This window comes from Phaethon lepturus, unplaced genomic scaffold (genome assembly GCF_000687285.1).
Source record: "Phaethon lepturus isolate BGI_N335 unplaced genomic scaffold, ASM68728v1 scaffold33062, whole genome shotgun sequence".
NCBI lineage: Eukaryota > Metazoa > Chordata > Aves > Phaethontiformes > Phaethontidae > Phaethon > Phaethon lepturus.
In genome coordinates, this window is record NW_010523149.1 from 1,582 (window position 1) to 25,046 (window position 23,465).

At 40.4% G+C, this 23,465-nt stretch overlaps 1 protein-coding gene across 2 annotated transcripts; it reads right to left on the minus strand.

Annotated features, from left to right (window-relative positions):
- Positions 1-5,666: 5,666 nt before the first annotated feature.
- EOGT (EGF domain-specific O-linked N-acetylglucosamine (GlcNAc) transferase) lies at positions 5,667-22,257 on the minus strand. Of its 2 annotated transcripts, none has more exons than XM_010282040.1 (15): positions 22,048-22,257; positions 20,989-21,089; positions 20,314-20,422; positions 20,128-20,222; positions 18,939-19,043; positions 17,684-17,790; positions 15,818-15,921; positions 13,136-13,228; positions 12,308-12,379; positions 11,684-11,770; positions 10,459-10,527; positions 9,086-9,147; positions 7,295-7,414; positions 6,195-6,297; positions 5,667-5,813 (listed from the first exon to the last, which is right to left on the minus strand). In XM_010282040.1, exons 1-15 carry the CDS (start codon positions 22,255-22,257, stop codon positions 5,667-5,669), a joined length of 1,584 nt encoding a protein of 527 aa, XP_010280342.1. The 2 variants fall into 2 exon arrangements, with proteins under 2 accessions (XP_010280342.1, XP_010280341.1); XM_010282039.1 differs by having other exon boundaries at positions 20,989-21,105; positions 22,040-22,257.
- Positions 22,258-23,465: the final 1,208 nt, after the last annotated feature.

Below are 23,465 nucleotides of genomic sequence, written 5' to 3' on the forward strand. Positions count from 1 at the left end.
GGGTTGGGGGTTTTTGTTTTTTTTTTTTTTTGTTTTAAGAGAAGAACAACTCCACCATTTTCCAGTATTTTCTTACTATTTTCTGAGTGTCAGTGGTCTACGTTTTCAATGACACCGGATGCACACACCCACACCCCTGCGTGAACTAAATGGGAGAAGTCATTAGGTAGTGGAAGGTGCACGATGTATTGCAAGGCTGGGCGGTCTGCTGCATAAGCAAAAAACAAGACTTCGCAGCAGAACAGGAACTGCATTAACCGCTAACAAGTGACACTTTGGCATAAAATGTTTTTTCAAGAAAATGAGAAACAGCATTTTGCTATAAAAGATTAACTGAAAATTATTTTCTGGCACCAGGTTGCTTCAAGAAAAACGGAGTAAAAATACTCTGATACTATAGCGGAGAAACACTAAAATTCCCTGGGTTAATTTTTTTCCAGGCGTTTCCTTCTAGAAACAGGAAGGGGGTGCACAAAAACCATCATCTGCAGGAGCAGTTGCTTCCCTGCGCTCCTCTGTGAGCCAGCTCTTTGCGTTTGAGCCGAGGTTCCCTTCGACCAGCCCAGACAGCACGGGGAAGGGCTCCAGTGCCACCTGCCGCACTCCGCGGCGACAGGCAGCGAAGGTTCTGCCTTACCTGGGAACGGCGCGTCCACTGCGCGGCGAGGGACGCTTGCAGCCGGCCGAGGGGACAAGCCACAGCCGCCGCCAAGGCCGCCGTCCCACCGCGAGCCTGCTGCTCCGGAAAGGAGCTAACTCAGGAACAGCGTTGCTTTTTCTTTTTTGCTGCGATGATCCTAAAGGTCTTTTCCAACCTCGAGGATTCTATGATTCTCCTCCTTTTTCATTTGCCGTGGAAAGATAATGAGAAAACGGAAGAAAATATAAATGAAAGTAAAAGATACAGGCTGCTCTTTATTTGGGACTTGTATTCCCTTATCCAAAAGACAACAGGAACGGTTAAAGTTCTATTACATTATTTTATATGTTATTTGTTTATATTGATATAATAACTATTATAATGAAATGTTTTCTAATTATTTACCTTTATTTATAGGCATTTTATTTCTCTATTTTATCGTTTATATGATAAAAATATTTCACTGTTCTAAAAAAGCGCAGCAGCCTTTAAAAAAATTGCGTTTGAGAACGTGCTGTTCGCGCTCTCAAACCGTGGCCAAACACCCCCCGGGCACCCTCCGCTGTCCTGTCCTCTCTCTAGTGCCACTGGCAACGTCCCCCCCCAGTTTTTCAGCCCTGGCCCTTCTCCGCGCGAGCCCCACTTGGCCGGGGATGCTGCTCCCCTCTCGCCGGCGCAGACCCAGGGAAATCAGGTCCTTCCCTTTCTCCCGCCGGTACCTCCTTGCCGTTTGTGACAGTAACGTTTTTTAGAGGGTGGCTCTGTCCCGGTGGGGTTTCCACACACTTCACTTGATTTACAACCGCGTTCACGGCCGTCCGGAGCCTCGGGCTTGGGAATGACTTTCTGCCCGCTTTACCCATCTGCAGCCTTTACGCTTACTCCTCCCTCTGCACCTCCATGACATGGGCTGCGCTACTTGAGATACCCCTACTGTGAATTGCTCAATTCCACCAACACAGAAGCTCTAAAACCTTCGGACCTGGGCTCACCGAGACTGGGTCAGTCATTTTATTCCAGCTCTAGTTTCTTCTAGAAAGGTTACCCCCAACCACAACCAAGACCTGCCAACCTGCTTCGAGGTACTGCCACACCAGGCGAGCAGCTCACACAGCCACCCCTGACACCACGGCCCGTATCCGCAGGGAAAACAAGCCTGTGGCAAACAGTTGAAGCAGCAGGCTTTTGCCAAGCCAGACGACGTCGGCTGAAACGAGTTGGAGAGCCCTCAGGCACGCTGACAGACCTGGCCCGCAGACAGCCGCAGCTCCCAGAGTGGGTCAGTAGCTTCAGTAGGTGCAGGCTCAGCACCCTCACGCCCACGCTGGGAGAGGAGGAACTGAAATGCGAGGAGGAGGATGAGAATTCATGAAGGAACAATGAAGAGCCAAGCTACTTCGGCCATTTCGGGGCCAAAGCCAGAGGAGCGTTTAGTAGCAGTTCTTTTCTTTCAGACAAAAAGCCCAATCCATGAGAAACGTGCGTTCAGAGGAGTGGAAGTAAGAGCTCAACTTCAAGGCAAACACTGCAAATTGAAACAATTACTCAATGTGGAAATCAAAGGAAATTATCCCCTCACATTTTAGCCTTCTGAGCAGATAAAAAGCTCTCAAGGAGAACGTTTCTTTCAGTTTCTCTCCTGCTTAAAAAAAAAAAAAAAAGATTAAGAGACATTCTAAGCCCTGAGTTCTCATTAATGGTACAACTGGCAAGATTAACAGCAAAAATTAAACAATTTCATTATTATTTAATTGCTTTTAAAAATGTATTGCCTTCATATTTATAATTGTACTCTTAAGATTAATAATCCTGATTTGCCACCTCCCCATCACAAACCATTTCTCACATTTGCTCAACTTCCACAGAACTTCACAAAGACAAAATTGAAAATACATCTTGAAGACTTCTGAAGTAAAAAGGAAAGACACGATGTGCATCCATAAATTATTTTTTATTTCGAATCCAGCTCTCAGTTTACATTGTACATGAAACACAGGCAATCCTGTAAGCATTCAGGATTGGCAACGTTCATTAAGCCCCAAAACTAAATTCATCACGCTGATGCCAATGTGCCAGTTAAACACAGACTCTAAACTTAAGTAAACTGGAGAGACCAAAAAAACCAACCAAACAAAAAAAATCTGAAGTAGCAAGGAACAAGATTCCTGTAGTCTGTTAGGAAAATATAATCCAGAGCTATAACCTGCCTAAAGGAAAAGTGGTCCAAAAGTCTCATGGATTCCCACAAATTCCAATTTCCAGGCAGACCTAGATAGCCCAGATCCTCTTTAAGAAAGTCAGGAGCCAGGTCTTTGCTGTTGTCCAAACTCCCCCTCAGGATTTATTGGCAAAATCCCATTAATCCAACCAAACCTTTCTGCTGCCAAGACGATTTTGTGCCTATTTGTAAATCTCATCAACCAAAATAGTGTTTTCATCCCAGTAACGTTAAGCCACAAAGGCTGAAGAATATGTTGGCCATCAAACTTGCTGACGCCACACTCAAATTTGCTGAAACTGGCGAATGTTGGCAGGATATTTTGCCCTTGGATTAATTCCCCACAGCCTCTCCTCTGCGCATTCAGGCATATGTTCGACCGCTTGTTTTAGCGAGCCCTAACATAGCTTGAAAGAGAAGCTCCTCATTAGCTGCTTCTGTACAGATTCAAGCACACGCCTTCGTTCACACACTGGCTTCAGCAGCATCATCTGCAGCGCGGAAAGTCAAACCTACACAAATGTTTTCCACAAACCGATCTTAAAATGCCTGGCAACAAAGCCGTCAGTGCAAGATGATAGCGTTATCTCTGAAGGATTCCCAGATAAATAAATCTGAGTATCAGTTTGTATCTCAGAACTTCAGGTTGCCATGGCAGGAAAAGGCAGACACACATGGCTCTATGCAATTAATAGCATTTAAAACATTTGCCTCTAAAACCTCACCAACTATGACCAAAAATTTTTTACACTTTTGAATTAAAAAGCTTTTTATTAAAAAAATTATCAAGTATCTGTGCACAGTTCATCGTTAAATGTCTTCTTTGAGTTGGTTTTATTCAAACTAAGACATTTTACTGGCTTAAGTTTTATACATTTTTTTTCTTTAAAAATCCCACAAGGTAAAAAAAAAAAAGAGAAAAAACCCAAAAAATATACACGTAAACAAATACAGGAAATTTTATTTCTCAAGGGCTTTTTTTTTTCTCCCCTCATGTCAAGAAGTGCCATTTTGCTTCTATGGTTCTTTAAAGTAAAGCAGTTTTATCCATCAGTAAAACAATACACTACGCTAAGAAATGCACCAGATACCTTAATATATCTTGTGTTACCTGCTATATCTAGCTTTTCCTATGCACTGCTTAAGGTCATGAGAGATCTATATGAAAATTATGCTTACAGTAACTCATCTTTACCAGTATAGGCAGGTCAGTAAATGTACCTACACTCTGTGAAATTGCCTATGACTGTTAGAGAATGGATGCCAATAATATCTACAATTATACCAGTGAAATGTTTACATTTACTGTAACTGTCTCGCTTTTGCATACAAATGTACGCTCTGCTTCAAGCCATTGAGACTGTATGATTATATGGCAAGTCTACCATGGGAATACATTCTCAGAAAAATCCATAATTTAGCATAGAAGTCTCTTTCTTATCTCACTAAACTTGATTCTTCTACACATCCTTCTGGCCCCACTTAAGAACTACTCCTTCCCCCCCCCCCCCCCCAGCACCAACAAGTCAGCCCCAGAGGGAATTTTTTAAAGAACTCTGCTTTGGCTTAATATTTCCTTCACTGAAAACAGTGTACTATGCTACTGGCTTTGTAAGGATTTTCAAAAGTTTTCTAGATTGACTCTTTGACATTTTGAGAAAATGAGAATATTAACAGATTAGGCTTTTAATGACTCCAAGAACAAGGTTCCTCATGACTTCATTTCCCTATACATCTTATAATTTATCATAAAAACCTAGAAGTCCATTCCCTTTAGTATCCTCAAAAAAGACTCAAGTTTTATTGCAATTTGCTCAGGTTTTCCATTGCGGAGTGCTGTTTTATGTGAAAAAGTAGGAAACACCCAGATTACCTGAAGTACTAAGTATTTACTTAGGAAAACATTTCCCTGCTTTGAGATAGAAGACTGACTAAACCTACTGAGCAGACCTTTTATATTTTAGCATTTCAGACTAGAGGGAGAAGAGTCAAAGTTTATATTTAAATGCAAAAACATAAGACTCCGCTCTCTAACTTGAAAATGTTTCTAAACTTGAAATAGAAGTCTGCAGTGTCTGTTGAATCAAACAAAAGTTAAAGCTTGCTTAACCACTTCATTCTTACAATAACTATTTTACAAAGGAAGATCTTCAAGCCTAGAAACACCACAGGGACAAAGGACAGCAATGACATGGATGGCAACGGAAAGGAACTAACCGGCCATCCTGGAAGCACTGCGTCATGTAACTCGACTGCAAATGACATACTGGGGAGGGTCTTACAATAGGAATGCAATTCCGATTCAGTTTTTACTTACAGTTACAGAACTATAGTATAAAAGCATCCAGCTTCTTAAAAAGAGGAACTGAGGAGCTCTGACAGGCCTATTCCATTCCCACAGAGACTATACTGAGAAACCAAGCTCTAACATCCTCCATCCTCTAGCGTTTCCTCACATAATAGTAGCCATAAATTATTACAAAATGAGTATCTACCCCAGAAAATCTTACATGAAATGGATGGACATACCTTTGTATAGACGAGTATTTCGGAATTTGGAATGCAAAAATACAATGCAAAAACCAAAAATAGTTCTGAAAAATAGTCTTTACATATTGAAAACTCCCAGAATTAAAAGAGGGGGGTTATAAAGATACGGTATGGCGCTGAGAAGTGGTTTGACAAGTTAATAATGGGTTATTGCCCTCGTAGAGGTTTACGTGTTTCACACTAGCATTTTGCTTTATGTTGTTACAATATTTTTCTGGAGCATTATTTAAAAAATAGTACTTCAGTCAGAAGTCTGATTTAGAATTCATCATGTTTTACCCTAAATGGCCACTTGGAATGCTGTGAAACATGATTTGCAGCCAGAAGCACCAAGTACATAAATTCTTCCACATCAAAGGAGTAGTTTGTAAATTTTGGATGCTCTCCCAGTGTTGGGTGGTGTCCCTAGGAAAAAAATGAAATAAGGCCTTTTAGACAGGAAAAAAAAAAAAAAACATCTTCCATTCAAAAAGCAAGAAAAAAATTGAGCATCTGCCATTTTAATTTATTATTTCTGATCCACTGGTCTGCTCTGAGGCAAAAGAGTCAAAGTAACTGTGTAACAGCAATGCTATGGATGACTTGGATTAATGGCCAATTAATTTAATTTCTCTTCTTCCCTCAGCCATTAATATAAAATGATTTCTTAATCACAACAGGGAATTTAATTTGGTCTAAAGAATGAAAATCATATTTCAAATATCAGAACACAGATAGGTAAAGCAAGCTAACCTTTAAATGCTTCAAGTTACAGCACCCCACCCTTCCAGCAGTGGCCATAATTACCTGATCCTGAGGGAATACTTTATTCTTTTTTCGCCAAGTGATGTAGTGAATGCCTCTCAGTCTTGCCAAATCCAGGTAACAGCGCTCATCTTCACAATTGTATCTAGGGGCAGGCAGAAAAACCATATTTACCTACAGAGATCGTGCTGAAGTTTACCAGGAAAAAAAAAAAAATCAGGCCAAATCTTCTGTTGTCCAGTTCTAAGGCACCGAAACCACGGGCAAATTCTACTCCACTGAAAACAACAAGGGCTACCATCTGTTCTTAAGATGTGGCCTAGGAGACAGTCTGAGGCATATCTGCATGTCAGACATGTCCCTGTCCAGCGGTAGCAGCTCTTGGACATGTGAAAAAGCCCCAAAACCTGGGTTTCTGAACTAATTTGGAGACTGGACAAAATACTCTCAACTGAAGATTATGCTGCAAAGCACCAGCTCCACAGCCTTCCCACAGCAGGGGCCTTCAGCAGAATTTCCCAGGATGGAGAATTCCACGCTCTTCTGAGAAGCGTGCTGCATTTTGGTTTAGTTCTATAGAACTGGAGTGTCTATCAACAACCATACTTTGTGGCAAAATACGTTTAAAAGGAAGCTACTGGAGAAATTTAGGTAAAACAGACTGACACAGAGCTGAGCTCAGCCAGCAAGCTGGTGCTCGTGTCCTGAGCATAGAAAGGAGTATATAAATAACCTTCAGAGGGATCTTTAACACCCTGCACATGCATCTCATGTAATAGAGTCACCTGGATCACCAAGATACCATTAGATCTCAGACTCACTGGGCAGAATCTGACCAGTGAGGCTTTCTTTTTTTGCCATTTTTCCCAAGCACAATTGTTGACCAGGCTGCATGTTGTTTATACCACAGCACCTTAAGAAATCACAGTTTAAACCTGTATGATATAGTTACACTATATTTTATAATGAAAGCTTCCTCACTTTCAATTCCCAGAAGAAGAGACGGCAAAAAATGAAGTCTAGACGATGATGCAAGACAAACATTGACAGTCAAATACTAGCAAGAGAGAGTGCTTCATTTACACATATGAACAGACATTAGCAGTTGTGGTGTAAGAGGGGAAAGAGAGAGAAACACTTACAGTTCAAAAACAACAGCCCAGTCTGGTAGAAAGAGCAAATGGGTAAGTCCAGCTCCATGCATCCCAATAAATATATCAGAGTTGTGGGTAATTCTCAATTGCTCTGAAAATTCAAGTTCCCTGCAGACAACACAACAAAAATGGTGATCTGGCATGCCTGTCCGTCTCGGCAAGAATTAGTTACATGGAGAAAGCACAAAATTAACTTAAGGGAACACTGAAAGAGAGAATTGATTTTTCAAGGAACAAAACTAAGAATCACAAATGCTGCAGCCAGCAATAACTCAGCATGGAATTAAAAGAAAAGCAGATGGGTTTCAAAACTTGACAAGAGTCTGTTCCAAAAACTTTTCTTTTTTTTTTCCAAGTTAAAAGTTTTTTTAAGTTTGGGGTTTTTGGTGGGGTTTTTTTTACTTACCTTAAAAAAAAAAAAGCATCACCTTCTTTAAACAAACAAACAAACAAACAAAAACACCAACATAAAAGACCTGAGCTGTTTTTAATGTATGTAGAAGCATACAGTTCCCACCTAAAGAGGTGGATATCCGACCTGAACTTATACATAGAGCATCAAGCGGAAATAAGGAGACCGGGCTTTTTTCAGCTCCTGCAACTGTTAGTCTCTCTCATCCTTTGCCTATAAGCTCCAAATAAAGTATTCTCTTTAAATAACCAGGTGTTCCCTGAACATGGACTGAATGATGAAGAAAGAATGGACTGAAGATACTTAATTGCAAGAGAAGGTAGACAACTGAAAAAGGAAATTACAAGAGCCTTCATTTGTGTATAAACAGTTCATACATTAAAAAGGAAGAGAATAATGTCCTCTCTGACCATTTGGAAGAGAGTAGCAAGAAACTGGCTTAAACTGCAACAAGAACGTTTAAACTGCTTAACGTGCTATAAGGGCAGACATCAGGGAAAACCTAACTATGATGACAGTGATGTGGCAGAATACGCTGGAAATCTGTAATGCCAAATGGTACTATGAACGGTTCCAACAGGCATGGGAATTATGTGGAAATACCACTTGGTCACGCTTTCGGTGCACTCGTCTACATCCCCTCTCAAGAGTATCCACCATCTTTTCTGTTATTAGACTGCTCAAGCGCTTTCATTGACAGAAGAATCATAAGCAGCTCTTGACTTCCTCACGCTGTCTTCTGCTTCATCTCTCACACTGACCTCTCATGTCATGAGCCATGACAGCACCATTGAGTAGGTGGGAGCTGCTGCCATTTGGCACAGGCGTATACCACTTGGGAACTTTTTCTTCAAGCCATTTCTTACTGACACAATGGCATCTGGGCACCACAAATTGACCTCAAGTGTCTTCAGGGGCCACCAGAGTAGCAGATAAGCTGACTTGTTATTCATTACTAAACTAAGGGTCATATAAAATAAGACACCAGCATCACACAAGAGAAATCCCTGTTGACCCACCGTTACTGCAGAGCATTAGCAAATCCAAAAGGGTGATGGGAACACAGCTGGTTTTGGGAGAGGGGATGAAACAGAAAAGTGATTTCAAAACTTGCTCATCGTATAATTGCTTTAACCTCAGCCTACTAACTCTAGAGATTCATTCCCAAGTAGTGCATCATAGGATGGGAGTGCTTAACTAGCTTACCCACCACTCCCTCAGAAACATTCTTCCTTCCTTCCCAGTTCTTGGGTTTTGCAAAGGTCAGACACTTGGGCATACAGAGCCTTGCCTGCGAAGAGCTTTAACCATAGGCATAGCCATAGGCAGCATGAGATCACACTAGTTTCTTCTATCAACTTACGTACTTGTATTTGTAGTCTACCACTTTGACCTCCAACGTCGATACTGTTTTCAAAGCATTCACAAGCTAAGGAGGAGAATAAAGAGACAGTGATTTGGTCTTCTCCTTCAATTAATTCCTCCCCTGCACTCCTGTCCATTTTACACACTCCTCCTCCCCACCAGGGAATTACAATGAGTGAGACAGAACATACTGTCACTGCCACATAAAGGAGCAGTTCCCCTCCTTTTGTGCCCTCCCTCCTAAAATACATATGTTATTCCTGGCAGAGCAACCTCTAGAAAGGAGACTCAGATCTCCTCTCAGAGAGGCTACTGTTGACTTCTACGTGCTCCAGGACCCAATCCTGAACCACTCAAACTAGTAGGAGTTTTACCAGGAGTAATGGGAAGATGCGGTTGGATTTCCAGAAGATACTCCAATACCTAAAGCAGCAAATTGGTAGCTAGAAGGATTTTCAAAAACACCTTTCTAGGTCAGACTTTTACTCACACAAGAAGTGAAACCAGGTTAGAGCCTGGGCTTGTAACCTAAAAGGGCTTTTTCCAAGTCTCCAACCCACAGCCAGCAGGAGTGGGAGAAAGAGCCAAGTATTTTCTTTTACAAAAGTATAGCAAAGATAAGATTAACTTCTCCCTTTCTGTCATGTGCTCATTATCAGAAAACACACTACATGTAGCAGTGTAGGCACATGCTGTGGACAGTCTAGCAGATCAGGCACAGATCTGCCCTTCTGCAGATCTGTCTATCCTGCCACTGAGCTATTGCATCAAACCAGCCTCAGTTTCTCCCTGCATAAGGTGGGGATAACAATGCCAGTTAATTTTTGTCAGGCACTAACAGCTAAGAACGAAGACAGGTATGCAAACATTAGATGTTATCATTTTACCACAAAAGAAGCTACACCATAAGTCCACTAAGTTCGAAAACATGAATCAATATGAAAATTCATTAAGTTTTGAACGCACACACTCAGGTACAATAGCTTATGCATTTTAATCTGCAAGCATAGCAAAGGTTTTTGTTAGCCTTCAACACTGGGAACGCTAGAAATAAAAGAGATAGTCTGAAAGGGAAATAATTTAATTTTATCAGAAGCTCTGCAGTGTCTGTTTGTTAAGAGGAAATACTTGTAATATTACATCTGTAGTCTTTCCCTGGATGTTTAAAAAAGGCAGCAAGGTTCAGTGCCTGGTGTACAGAGATGGAGACTGGCTATAACACATATTAGAAGAAATTAATATTAGCACTGAACACATATTTGTCCAAGATTTGTCATCAGATAGATGTCTCAGCTGTACCTGAAAAAAATCAATTCAGTGAGCAAAATTTAACTTCTGATAAATTTGTTTTTATAAAAAAAAAAAAGGACCACACCTCATTCTGGTTTAATATTTTCCGGTAATCTGTACTGCGCGCAAGTATTGTGACTCGAATTTTCCCATCCTGAAAAGGAAGAAGCAGCAGTGTATTAGTTATGAGGCAGACCTCACACAAAAAGACAAAACCAAAACACTTCCATATTTACTTTTGGGAACTATTTGAGCAACTAAATATGTTCCTTCCCCATGTAATAGATGATGTAACCACCTTAAAATTCACATCGTATTTTCCAACAGATCAAAAAAGTGTCAAAAACTTTGTGAAAGTCTGACTATTAACAAAAGTATAAAACATTTTCTGAAAGATTTATTTTATTCAGTACAAAAGAGCCTTTCTATTACACATTATACAGCAGTTTTTGAAAGCAGGAGAGCAGCTTTCAGGATGGCTTGTGCACAAGATCCTTGGAAAAAATATTTTACTTCTATAACAGTTCCTCCTTTTACCTCTTTAAATTAATTGGACTCACAGGGGTAAGTGTTCCAAGTGAAATAAAGAGATTTAACTGCATGACTCCCATTAGTGTCAGCAGGAGAAGCATAACTAAATGCCTGTGCAGTTCTTTGAATGTGTGCCCCTCAGCGATAATATGTAGGCTACTCTCTAGCAAATACTTCGAGAAGCCCAGAGCTGCCATATCCATCACTGCAGCCATTGCAACAATTTGCAGAAACTACCATTGTGCACAACAGAGAAAAGCTCAGCGCTGGACAGCTGGTACCGGGCAGGGATTGGAAGGACCGGATTCAATCATTTCCTCCTCTGATCTGAGCTCAGCAGTTACTTTGAGGATCGACAGACAGCAAGCTCACTGCACTGCTCTCCGGAATCGCCTCTGCTGGACCCAAGGACAGCACCTTGTCAAGCATGCTCCAGAGAGACCATGCGGCATGTCTCTTGCTTAACTAGGAAGGACACAAAGGCCTTGAGCACAGAGAACGGAGATGGGGAAGACATCCTATGGTCAGAAGGAGGATATTCTAAAGTCTGTCCTACAGAAGCAAGACGTGAGAGCTACTTCCACAAACATACACAAGTGTTTGCTGGAGACCTTTATAGAACAGGCTGACTTACGGGGAAAAAAATCCCGAGCATCACAGGAAAGGACAAAAAGTACAAAAATATGCCCCTATTCCCCACTGGGTCCAGCTCGCTAACGCTGTTTCTCTGGTGAGAGCCGTCAGCTCCATATTACAACTTTATTATTCACTTATCATACCTTGGGTCCTTCTTGTGTGATGTTTAATCTGTGTAACACATGCTGAGAAAATGCTCTAAATAGCCCTGTGCCATGACAGCCAGAGATCTGAAATTTTAAAAAAGCAAGTGTTAACAAAAAGTTATTTTGCTCAGAAAACCTCTCTGTGATCTGTCTTTTGCCTTTCTTGTGGAACAAAAGCCTAGTATCATGCACCACGCTACACATGTCACTATTCACTGCAACACAAGTGGTGCTTCGATTAAGAAAAAAATGTAACTCTCTCTCCAGTGTTAGAGCCTGAATGCATGAGCTAGTACCCCCCCAGGAAAGTCTGTCAGCATACAGGCTCTTATGCTCTGCAAAAACACCAGTAAATCCACAGTGCCCACCCATTAAAAAGGAGTAACATAGAACTCATGAATTGTGACATAGGAGATTGTACGCAACCTGTTACTATCAACCAGCTAAAGTAACTTCAAAATCCTAATCTTTAGGGAAGATCATTTCATTCGGAGTTGCACAGACCTTCAACACAGTACATTTCATGCCAACTCAGCTAGGTTATTTGAGGGATTCATTAGCTCAGATTTTATACTGTCACACACACATCTAGTTCACACAGTGGATGAATAAAGGACTCACCAATGGTGTGTTGTAAAACAAGCCGTATCGCATTCGAGGCAGTAATGAGAAGACTGCTTCCTTAAAGCATACCTGCAAAGGAAGATCACAAGAAGTTACACTGCACTGCTACCTTCCGCTGGCACATCCCGTGCTCATTCAGTGGGATCACTGCTTATATTGAGCTAGCAATTACATGCTCCTTGTCAAGAACATCCTCACTTCCTTGACTGTGCAAATGAATAGAACAAAGACAATCCCAATCCCAGAAGAACTCTCACTTAGGATGCTACAGATGCCACGTCTGGGAAGAGGTAAAAAACCCACCCCCAAAACAGAACAAAGAGGAAATAAATAGAAGAAAACCAGTTAGTGAGTAGAGAGTTTAAGACAGGCTTTAAGGGATTTAAGAGACTAAAATGAGCTCTGAATGAATGGGTACATTTTTTGGTGGAAGTAAAAATTTTTGTAATGATAAACAGCAGGTATATGAACAGCTGCAGGGGAAGATAAACACCTTGGAAAGAATCAGGATACTTAGAAAGACAGTACCATTTGAAACCCTTAACTTCAGTGGTGGGTCCTGCAGAAGTGAAACCAACACATAAATATCACCTCTCAGAAGACACAAAAGTTAGGTCCATCTATATAGAGCATAGACATGCCACAGAATTAGGTTACAGCTCTGTGTCTTGTTTGTAAGGTAGAATACTCATATTACACAAATCAAACATGCATGGGAAGTATTAATGCCTTCCTCTGAAAAACCCGTATCCACAAGTGGCTTGAGAAGCCATCATATTTGCTACCTAGTGACTATGAATTAAAACAAAATATAAAATTCCATACCCTTTTGGAGTCAAAGGTTTTCAAGTGTATTATTTCATAGTCAGTAAACGCTTTCCATGTCTCACTGAACAGGTCACCATAACCATATGAGCTCTAGGAGGAAAGGAAAAACACAAGGGCGTAATGATTACATAAGTGCATATAAAAACTCTCTTCATTATTTACAAGTTCTATATACGAATTTTAACATGTAGTTAATATATGCATCACCACCATGAGACCTGAGAGAGCCTAGCACCGAACACAGACATTACAGAACACCGAACCCTGCATTTACAACAGCAGTTAACTCAAACTACCTGTCAGGTAGTTAATTTTTAATAAAACAGTTCTATAAATTAGCAATCTAGTCAAATTCTTCAGCAGCAGATTAGAATTTCTGAGTTAGGAGCAAGGAGTACCTACTACTTCCCCCAGAGACAACAGAACACAAGTTAAATTTGAAGTAACAGAAACATAGGGATGGTAGAAGGCATGAAATTTGCCTCCTGAGACTAAAAAACCACCTGGGAATCCAAGTGCAGCAGTGATGTTTGAAGTCATAACAAGTCTGTTTCACATTTGCCTGTTTTGGGATGGTCACCTGTATCACAAATTGAAGGCAATGATCTGATTTGATGGAAGAAACAGCCAGAAAACTATGGTTTGCACTACTTTGACAAGCTACTAAGAAGCTTCTCTACAGGGCAGTACAAAACTTCCCCCTCTGCAGCAACGCTCTGTGGAACCTTTCAAGAACCATCTACTCCCTTACGACAGTGGCCCAGCAGCAAGGGCTCTTGCCTTCTAATTTGTAACGTCTCCTACACATCTGAGGGCTAAGAGTCACCATCTCTCGCTCTTCAAATGCAGTTAAGTACGACCTGAAGCCCTGGTAGAGATTCTTGCTTAAAGCTTCCTTTCAACTCTGGAGCTGTTTCAGGCTGCTTGGAAAGTTATGTGGAAATATTCTCAACAAGAGATTTGAGAACAAGACTACAAGTGACCACAGGAGACAGTGGACGTCTAGTGAAATGTAAAAGAATTTAAAGGGCCCCAGACTGCCTTCAACTGAAGCGGTGCTTCCTTCTGCCATGAAGTTTTAATGAATTTTACAATCCATACTACTTTCCGGCCATCTGTTTTACAAGAACTGTTCTTCCAGATTAGGAGTAGAGAACTGATCTTCAAAGCTGAAAGTTCTACTTTCTAACCCACTCTGCTCTCCTTAAAAGTGCTTTATAAACATTGCTTTCCTACATTTGCAGAGACAGTCTGCAAATCAACACCCAGTGGATTTCCTACTCATTTTCTGCTTTGTTTAACCTACATCTAAGGGCATTACTGTTTAATAAGACAGTGCACTGATTCTACAGTAGCTAGAAAGTATGGCCAAATCTAATTACATCAAGGAGAAAAAAAAAAAGAGAATGAATAATAAGCTCAAGTCCATCTTTCGATCAGCACAGACAGTTCATCAGCAGCTAGTTGGTGCCATCATCTGGTTGGACATGGTAATGAACTCAAGCAGCCTGAGCAGTTAAAACTCATTTAAAATGATAATACTGTGACAGTACTTACTTTGAATGGTACATTTGAAAGAGTTATTTGATTCAATAATGCGATATAAGAAAAAGAGTTGCTTTTCAAAGTAATTTACAGTGCTGTCTGACACATCTGATCTCTTCAGAAAGTCAGAGTTGGATAAACAGGTCCCTGTGTAACAACATCTAGAGAGCGTGCTTACCTGGCAGGCGCATTTATTTTAGCTTTCAAAACATAAGAGAACTAGAAAAAAAGGGTCTCTTCTAGCCAGAGAGGTCTCTCATTAAATAGGAAGCAGGGGATATTTACAGTTCTCTATTGAGTGTTAGTTGTCCTAGCAGTAAGTATTCAGAAAGAAATCCCAGTATTTTATGAAAACAAGACAGGCATGGGACAACATCACAGTCAAGAACCTTATTATTTCTGGACCTGATTATACATGTTATCTGGCATGTTACAAATTGCCTATTTTTTTGTTGTTTAGTTTAACACTCTCCTACACAACTTAAATACTGGCCAGTAAAACTAATATTACTCTTAAACACAGTCATGGTCTCAACTCAGCAGTACAACAGAAATAGCCCCACTTAAAAACTGGTTTTGTATGTCATCGTGGCATTCTAAGAGGTGCTTGAGAGAAGTAACTGCAAGAAGGCTACTTAAAGGAACTAAGTATTAGACCCTGTTTTGATATATATAAGGATTTCATTTAGTCTTTATTCTTTATTACAGGCTGCACATTACTGATTTAGAAAGATGCAAGGCTGCATTTCTTTTTAAATGTAGAAGAAACAGTTTTGAGTAAATCTACTTGAATATTCTCAGAGAAAATGTCTACAGAAAACAGCATGAAATGTTCAAATGCCACATACTAGAAACACAGATCATGTTATTTTTGAGGTCACACCAAAAAAAGGCATAATTACGTACTAGCAAAAGATGAGCTGTGGAGCAGTGTTTAAACAGCATGTAGTTTATTGCACAAAATCTGTTACCTAGCTATCATTCATGCACTTGTATTAACAAGATCCAAAAACTTATCAGTTCTACAAGGCTAAGCTCACAAGAAAGCTAAGGATTGGCTACTGAAAGTTTTGGAGTCTCTACAAAGTAAAAGGACAACCCATTACAAATACGTTAAAAGCACGGCAGACTTACAGTGTCCCACATGACTATGTTGACATCGGTACTGAAGGAATTATTGATATGCTGTGTAATATAAAGGTTGACGAAATCACAGAAGTGATGGTACATATTAACACCTGAGAAAGAGAAAGAACTCTTAGCAAAAACACTACGTTACTCGCTCCACTGTTCATTGGTTCATGCATTTTTTCCTTAGTAGTAGCCTGCATTTTATATTTAGTCTTCCTGTGACTGAATGATTTATATACCCTAGGGAAGCAAATCTTTAAGGGGAAGGAAACAAGGTAAGCGTCTGAAGTAAAACATGTTTTTTAGAAGTTCAAAGCAATCAGAAGAGCAGCCAAAAGACAGCAAAAGGAAAGGTAAGCTTCACGTGCCATTTGTCACCACAGTCTGCAGCTGCTTTCCGATGTACATGAAAGCAAGTATTGCTTTAACAATAGCTACTTAGACATGCAGGAAACAGTAAAAACAGGCCTTCGGCACTGATTTTAGTTCTGCTTTATTAGGGTTAAGGGAATCTCTGACTGCAGGACTACAAGACAGAACTTGTACCTGCACAGGAGCCAAAGCTCAAGTAATTCCTCAGGTTCTTTCTCAGAGCATTCTTCTTCATTCATGGTTTCTTAAGCTAATAATTTAAGACCATGGTGCATAAAAAACTACCACGAAACAAACAAGGTAACGTAGTCCAGATTCCTTGCTAGCAAAGACTAGACCCCAGCTATGGGACTACATGCCTACAGCCCCTATTTCTAAGCTTCTGACCAAAAAGAGCTGCCATTGTAGGAACTAGCTGCTGAGCTTCTTATACTGCTCAAAGAGCAATTTTCCCCAGCCTCGCCTAAAACAGAGGTGCTGGACAGTCGTCTCCTGAGCCGCAGCTAGACCACCTTGCTCGAGGGACAGGTTGACAGCACAGCAACTCTTCCACAGTTCAGGGGCCTGCAACAATTTTGTTTAAAATATAAGAAACTAGCTGCAGGGGAAGAGGGGCAATCCAGTTTACAGTCGCAGTGAGTCACAGGGTCAGAAGACAGCAGACAACTATCCAGTTTAAACCATAGCTTACCTCACAGCAGACTGTTTGTATGTCTACATCCTGAACACCCCCTTTCATTAACATGTCTGCAAAATGTACTGCATGAGCAAAAAGCTTGGTGAACTTCAAAAAACGTCAGATACCACTGGCTGATTCCTACAGATGCTTGGGTGCTGCCTCTCTCATGAATTTTGGTATAATGTCGCACAGCATTCACCACAGCTCTCTGTAATGATAGAACTAATTTCTCCCTGTAAGTGGCTTTTCACCTAAAATTGAAACTTTAATATTAAAACAGGGTTGTGTTTTGTGTGTTTTGGTGGGGTGGCTGAGGGGAAATATTTTAATCAGCTAACAAAACTTATTCCCTTGAACTTTGTCTTTGAATACCTCTTCCTCTTCCATATCATTCAATACACATAGAATCCTCAGTTACTGAACACATACTACAATCTTCATACCATGAAACACAAGGTATGGGTGTGTATGAAGATTGTCATCCAGAAACACAGCCAAAATCAAAGACTGTGTACAGAAGAGTCTTCAGCACAAATTCAAAGACTCTGTCCAAACACAGTCGAGAGTCAATGACTGTGCAAAACAAGTGGCAGGAAATTTCCTGTGGCAAAATGTGAGGATTTAAATCTAAGTTTCCAAGTTCATCAACGGAACTACAGAAAAAATGAATTTAAAAGTCACTCATTTTTCAAAAATAAAAATATATTACTAGTGAACTTGACAATCACAAAGGTATAATGTAGATGGGCAAGTTGAATATGGGGTCTTTTTACTGCAGTACTGTAGGATTAAAAAACTAAACTAAAGATACCAATTACCTGCATCTAATTTCATGAAGTATGTTGGCTTTTCGATAACAACATCACACTTCTCATCTTCTAGGGGCCTGAATTTTAATGCAGTAAATGTCTGGAGTTCTGCAAACCTATAAAGATTCAATCACACAGAACAGGCATTGTCATTAACACACTTAAACAAATGTACTTCATACATCTAAGATTTAGTAACTGATCATCCAGTCCATTTGATTTAACAGGACTGCTGAAAACTGATAGAGTCTGACAATTAAAATGATTTGAAATTGCAATGGAAGGTTCTTCAGGTTATGAGCTTCAAGAGGTTAAACCCCACCTTTGATCTCAGGAGTGAAGAGAATCTTTGATCTACAAATCAAGGCAGGAGAGATATAACAAAGAGCCTTAGAGCCTAGATCTGTGGGTCTATCCCACTTGATCTGCATTGCCAAAGACGCTTTAGCAAGATCTTCATGCTTTTGTCAGAATAATGAACGTAGATGCAATATTTATTATTCCTGAATCTAAACAAGGATGAGCAATTGAGATGACAATAGAAGGTAGAGAAGGAAAGTCTTTTCCTCCTCTGCAGCTATTCTTAACTGAAATCGACCATCAATGCAAAAAAGGAAAAAAATTTAAACATGAGAAAAGCATAAAAATTAATTCTTATACGGATCTTAATGGCTCAGATTCCATCATGCTTCAGCAGTTAATTGGCAATGCAGCTCTGAAGTGCTAACAGGCAACCTGTGATACTTAACCAGCTGCCACAAAGCACCCTCTGCATTTCCTACACAGCCTCTAGACTGTTGCCCATTTCACAGCCCAAACACAGGCTCCCTGGGAACACCCTGTGAATATATATCCAGATCAGGTGTTGCATTAGCCCCAACGTCAACAAGGACTGTGTGAACTAAAGACACAAGTGCAAACTTAAAGGCATTTCACAACAAAACAATTGTCTCCTCCTAGATGGGCACAGAACCAGCATCTTGGCCAGAAAACACCTGAAGGTTAGAACTGCAAGTTACAAAACATTTTCAGATCTTTTGCTGCTGTAAATTAGGCAGGACACAATTACACATTGCATAGTTCAGAACATTCTTCATAGATGTAATTACCAGAGGTATCTTAAATGAACTCCCAGATTGACCTTAGAAAGGAGCAACTAGTTCCTCACTATGAAATCCCCTACACACAGCTGCTAGTGCCAGTGAAAAAAATAAAAAAGAATTAGTAAGTGAACTTGGAAGCAGCCTTGACAAGTGATTCTTACCAAGACTGCAGTGGGCTCTTGCGCTGACCTTCAGCCAAAAATGCTTGAATGTCGAGGGTGCAATGACCTCCAATTTCTCCCTTCTGGAAGAAGTCTTCTTTGAATCTAATGCAAATTAGTAAAAGTCTATCAGCTTTTGTGCAACAGTGCTACAAGTGCTCTGCAATCTTGATTACATACTCAAGCCAGTGCTACTTAGTCTCAATTCAGCAAGGTACTTCATACATATTTAAAACCTGAGTATTTTCTTCCGTGTAAATCAAGCATTTCCCACAATTCCCAAATAAAGATAGTGCTGTCCTTTGAGTTCTACACATCAGTTTAGAAAACAGAACTAATCCACCCAGGATGTTATTGGGAATCGTTTTCACATACCCAAATGAGTAATTTTATTAGATTTTGCTACATGATTACTTACAGGAGCATCATTAGTTGGGGTTTTTTGTTTGTTTTTAATAACAATTTCTCACTGAAATTCACCTCAGATTTCACAACCTAGTTAGTAACCCAAGACAACATAGGAAGAGTGAGGTGCAAGAACAGGTTTCATGAAAACAAACTGCCAAATAAAAGCGCAGTCTAAATTAGCCTTTAGGATAGGCTGAGAAGATGACAAAACCCACTGTGAAGAGTATCAGCGTCATAGTCATGAACCAGCTCTTTTCCAGTCATGTGCCCAAGACGGTAACTTCACAGATAAGGCAGAAGCAAAAAACAGGTGATGCCAGCAGCAATGGGGTTTTTTGGGTTTTTGGGGCGATTTTTAGCCAGTTTTCCAATATGTAGCATTTTAATTTAGGATGTGGGAGATCCAGGTTCAGATCTCTCTTCAGTCTCACTATGTAAAAAGGCAATTCCTGGTCCTGGCAAAAAGGCACATAGCATAGGAAAGGTCTTCTCGGCGCCTCATACAAAACCCTCACCCGATCAAGAAAGGATGTGACTGAAGACATGGAAAATTTCAATCATCGTTCCATAAAACTGAGAGCTTAGGTTTTTAAATAACCTGTACTGCTGACAGCAGCAGCAGACAGCAATCAAGAGGTGTAGATCTCAACAGGATTTCAGCAACAAGTCTCTGTTCAGCAGTAAAGCCCATGGCAACAAGCACACCTGCTTTGTTACCAAATTCTGAAGTCCTTTTCCCTGCCATCCCTTGGTTTTACTATAACATAAGCAAATCAGAGACCTGTCGTGGTTTCTCTTTACAGTTCGTAGATCAATGTACAAGTTTGTTGCTCTGCAATGCTGAAGGTACTGAGAACAGGTCAGAGATGAATCTCCCTGTTAAGAAAAGAACAAGTAGGATTTCATCAACAACAAAAATTATGTTTAAAAAGAAGTGAAAAGTATCATATCTATCAGAAATACCTACTGTTGCTGCAGGCTTACAATGTGTTTTCATTTCATTGAGCCTCTCTTTAATGTAACCAAAGTCAGCTTGTTTCCAGAATATCTGTTGGGCTGTCTCAATGTCACTTGCCCTGATGTATGAAAGAGAGAGGAAAAAAAATAAATCAAGGTCCATTGCTCAATTTAGGAATAACTTTTAACAGGTAACATTTTTTCCACTGAAAGTGGAACAGAAGAGCCATCCAGTTACTACTTTATTGACATTTAAGATGAAAAACAGGAAGCAACTTAGCTGCATGTAAGTGAAAACTTCAATGACCATTTAAAGCTATCTTCCCGTAAAAGGATATAAATTTTTTTTTAACATTTTTTCCTCTGTCTTTAAAGCTAAGAAAGGAAATCCAGAGTTATTTTAGGAATCTGAATTCAAGGCTAAATCAGAATAATGAAAACACTGTGGCAGGAAGCATTTCAAACAGTATTTTCTTCCTTAAAAAGTTATTTTTTTTAAAATGATGTTGAAACACGTATGTCACATAGAAATACGCACATATATATACACACACACATATCTCCACAAAGAATCATCCTTTAGACCATGAATATCACAATAATGTAAACTTCACAGCTCATATGAAAGTGAGCACCATACTGTTTTTTAACATACTGTACTTTATACATTTAAAATGAAACTTACCATCCAGTTTCAACATAATCACACACTGGATAACTGAACCTGTAATCTGATTTGCAAGATTTCTCATAACCCCAGCAGGATCTTAGCTTCTTCAAGTATTTCTGTAACACAGAATAACTGAATCAGGTTATGCAACAGCAAAATGGGAAATTACTTAAGTTAGTTATTAGCTTATAACCAACTCTTGCTGATAAATCTTATATTAAAGGCTTTCAGTTTGGTCTGTTTTCAAAGGGAGTTTCAGAAAGACACTCAGATTCTTTATGCACAACAGAGGCTCCAAAGAGGACACACTGGCACAGCAACATTATCCTTGCTTTATCCATTATTATGTCTGTTCCAGGACAACCACTTTACCTGACCCAATGAGTAGGATTCCAAAATTTTAACGTCGCCAAGAGATATAGGTAACAACGCTAAGCTCACACAAAGCACAGCACTCCAAGCTCCAGGCCAAGTGTACCACCGCTCCCTGGGCAAATCTAGAAACACTGGCTTCTGCAGCGCTGTGGAAAGCCAGAGAAAGGGGAGCACAGCTCCCACCTCCAGCTCTACGAAGCAGCTTCGGCCTGAGTGACACTAGAATCGCTCCCAGCCCAGATCCTCAGGTTCACTGTCCCTGCTTCAGGTGAATGAATTATATGCAACCACAGGGTAAGATTAAATCAGCATTTCATTGATTTGCTGGTACTCTTGGCACTTCCACAGAAGTACTACAGCACACTAAAAATCACAGGCCTAGAAATTACTAGCTGTACTTCGTTCAAACACCTTTCACATATGCAAGAGTTGTTCAGATTAAAGTCATCATTTCAGCTCTGTAACAATTAAGAGAGGAGGGATCTTGCAAAACAGTTCATTAAAATCCAGTCTTGTGACAGCATCAGATTCAGGAAGAGCCCCGTGCAACTATTACAAAAGCAACAATTCCAATTCCCAGTGGCACCGACTAACTGGCAAGGAGACCAAGTCATCGCCATCTTTAACTGCAGTCACTCCAAGAACAAACCACCCCAGCATTACATCTGAACAAACAAGCAAAAAAAAGAGCAAACCTACTTTATATGGGCAATGAGAGTCCTGCTTACAGGTGTCAGCAATATGTTGATTATTGTGCAGAAAGTACGGAATATGCTCATCTGGCAAATTGATAGCTTTGTAGCTATATAATGGCTCTTCTGGAATGTCTTTGAATTCAGTAAGATTTTCAGCTTGGGAATTCGCCAGAATTTCTTGCAGTAGCAATCCAAACGCAAGCAACATGAACATGGCAACCTGTGAGTTCTGTACTTATTTAAAAAAATTAAAAAAAAACAACAGACATTTAACATATCTGCAGCATAGCACGTTTAAGCATACAAGACAATGTTCAGCCAAAGTCACTCATATACTCAAAGAATTTGTACTTGTATTTCTGGGGTGGTTTCTTTTTCCTACAAAAAGTAAACTTTCACTAAGAGACTAGACTGTACAATGTCAGGATTATCTTTGAACCATTAGTCATTGAGGGTTATTACGCACTACCAACTCACAGTCAGACTAAAATGGGTGTGTTTACTTTAGCTAAATCCCAAGGGATCCTGAGAGTTCAGATGTGGAAACTAAGTATAGCACATATAATATCCAGTCAGCGGGAAGAAAGTGTAGAAGTATTGGGGGGGAAGGGTGAGAAGAGGAGAAATTTTAGTTTAAAAATAAGTATAATACATTCTCCTCTTTAGAAGAAACTAATCATTAGCTGAAGAAAGACTATGCAGTCACAAATAAATGGTCAAACTTAAGTCTGTTTCAGGATGCTTTTAGTAGTTAACATCACACTAAAGAAACTTTGAATATTCAGTCATAGAGTTTAAGTACAGGCCCACACATATCTACATACTCTAAAGCAGACTGGATACCTTTCTAGTAGTACAGCCTTCTCAACCAACACCCCTGCTTTGAACCATTAAACCTCCTGAGAAAAAAAATGCATAGCTTGTATCTAAAAAACCTTTTTTGACATTATAATTTGCCAAAATTTGCATGCTTGCTTGCAACTGAAGCCTTTAGCAATATTCCTACGATACAAGTAGTTTTACCTGTTTGGTTTGAGGAGAACTGCTCCAGATTTCCCAAGTACACAAACCTAGTGGGGGAGGAAGGAAAGACGAGTTAAATGCGTCCTGCAAAAGGAGTCTTCCTCAGAACACAGTCCTGCTTCTCGGGAAACGCTCAGAGCAACGAGAGCCGGCCTTCCAGCCGCCCAGGAGCGGTTCTGACCCGCCTGCGTACTCGGATCCCTGTAAGACAGCACTCCCCGCTCCCTGCGGCACGCAGCCCGGGGCGTGGAGGGGCCTCGGGAGCATGGCACCGCACCCCAGCCCCGGCTCAAACCCAGCCCTGTGCCCCCAAAGCGGCGACGCCCCTTGTCCGTACCCCGGGCCCCAGCTGAGGCTCGCTTACCTGGGGAAGGCGCCCGACACCCAGTGCCAGGCCCG

Bases quoted from the DNA above. Each gene is read 5' to 3' on its own strand.
- EOGT (XM_010282039.1), bottom strand. From the start codon at position 22,257: ATGTTCATGTTGCTTGCGTTTGGATTGCTACTGCAAGAAATTCTGGCG. The intron at 17,791-18,938 runs GTAAGAATCACT...GAATCTTTATAG, and splicing joins AAGAGCCCACTGCAGTCTTG to GTTTGCAGAACTCCAGACAT. The intron at 6,298-7,294 runs GTAAGTGTTTCT...GCCTGCCCCTAG, and splicing joins TGGGCTGTTGTTTTTGAACT to ATACAATTGTGAAGATGAGC.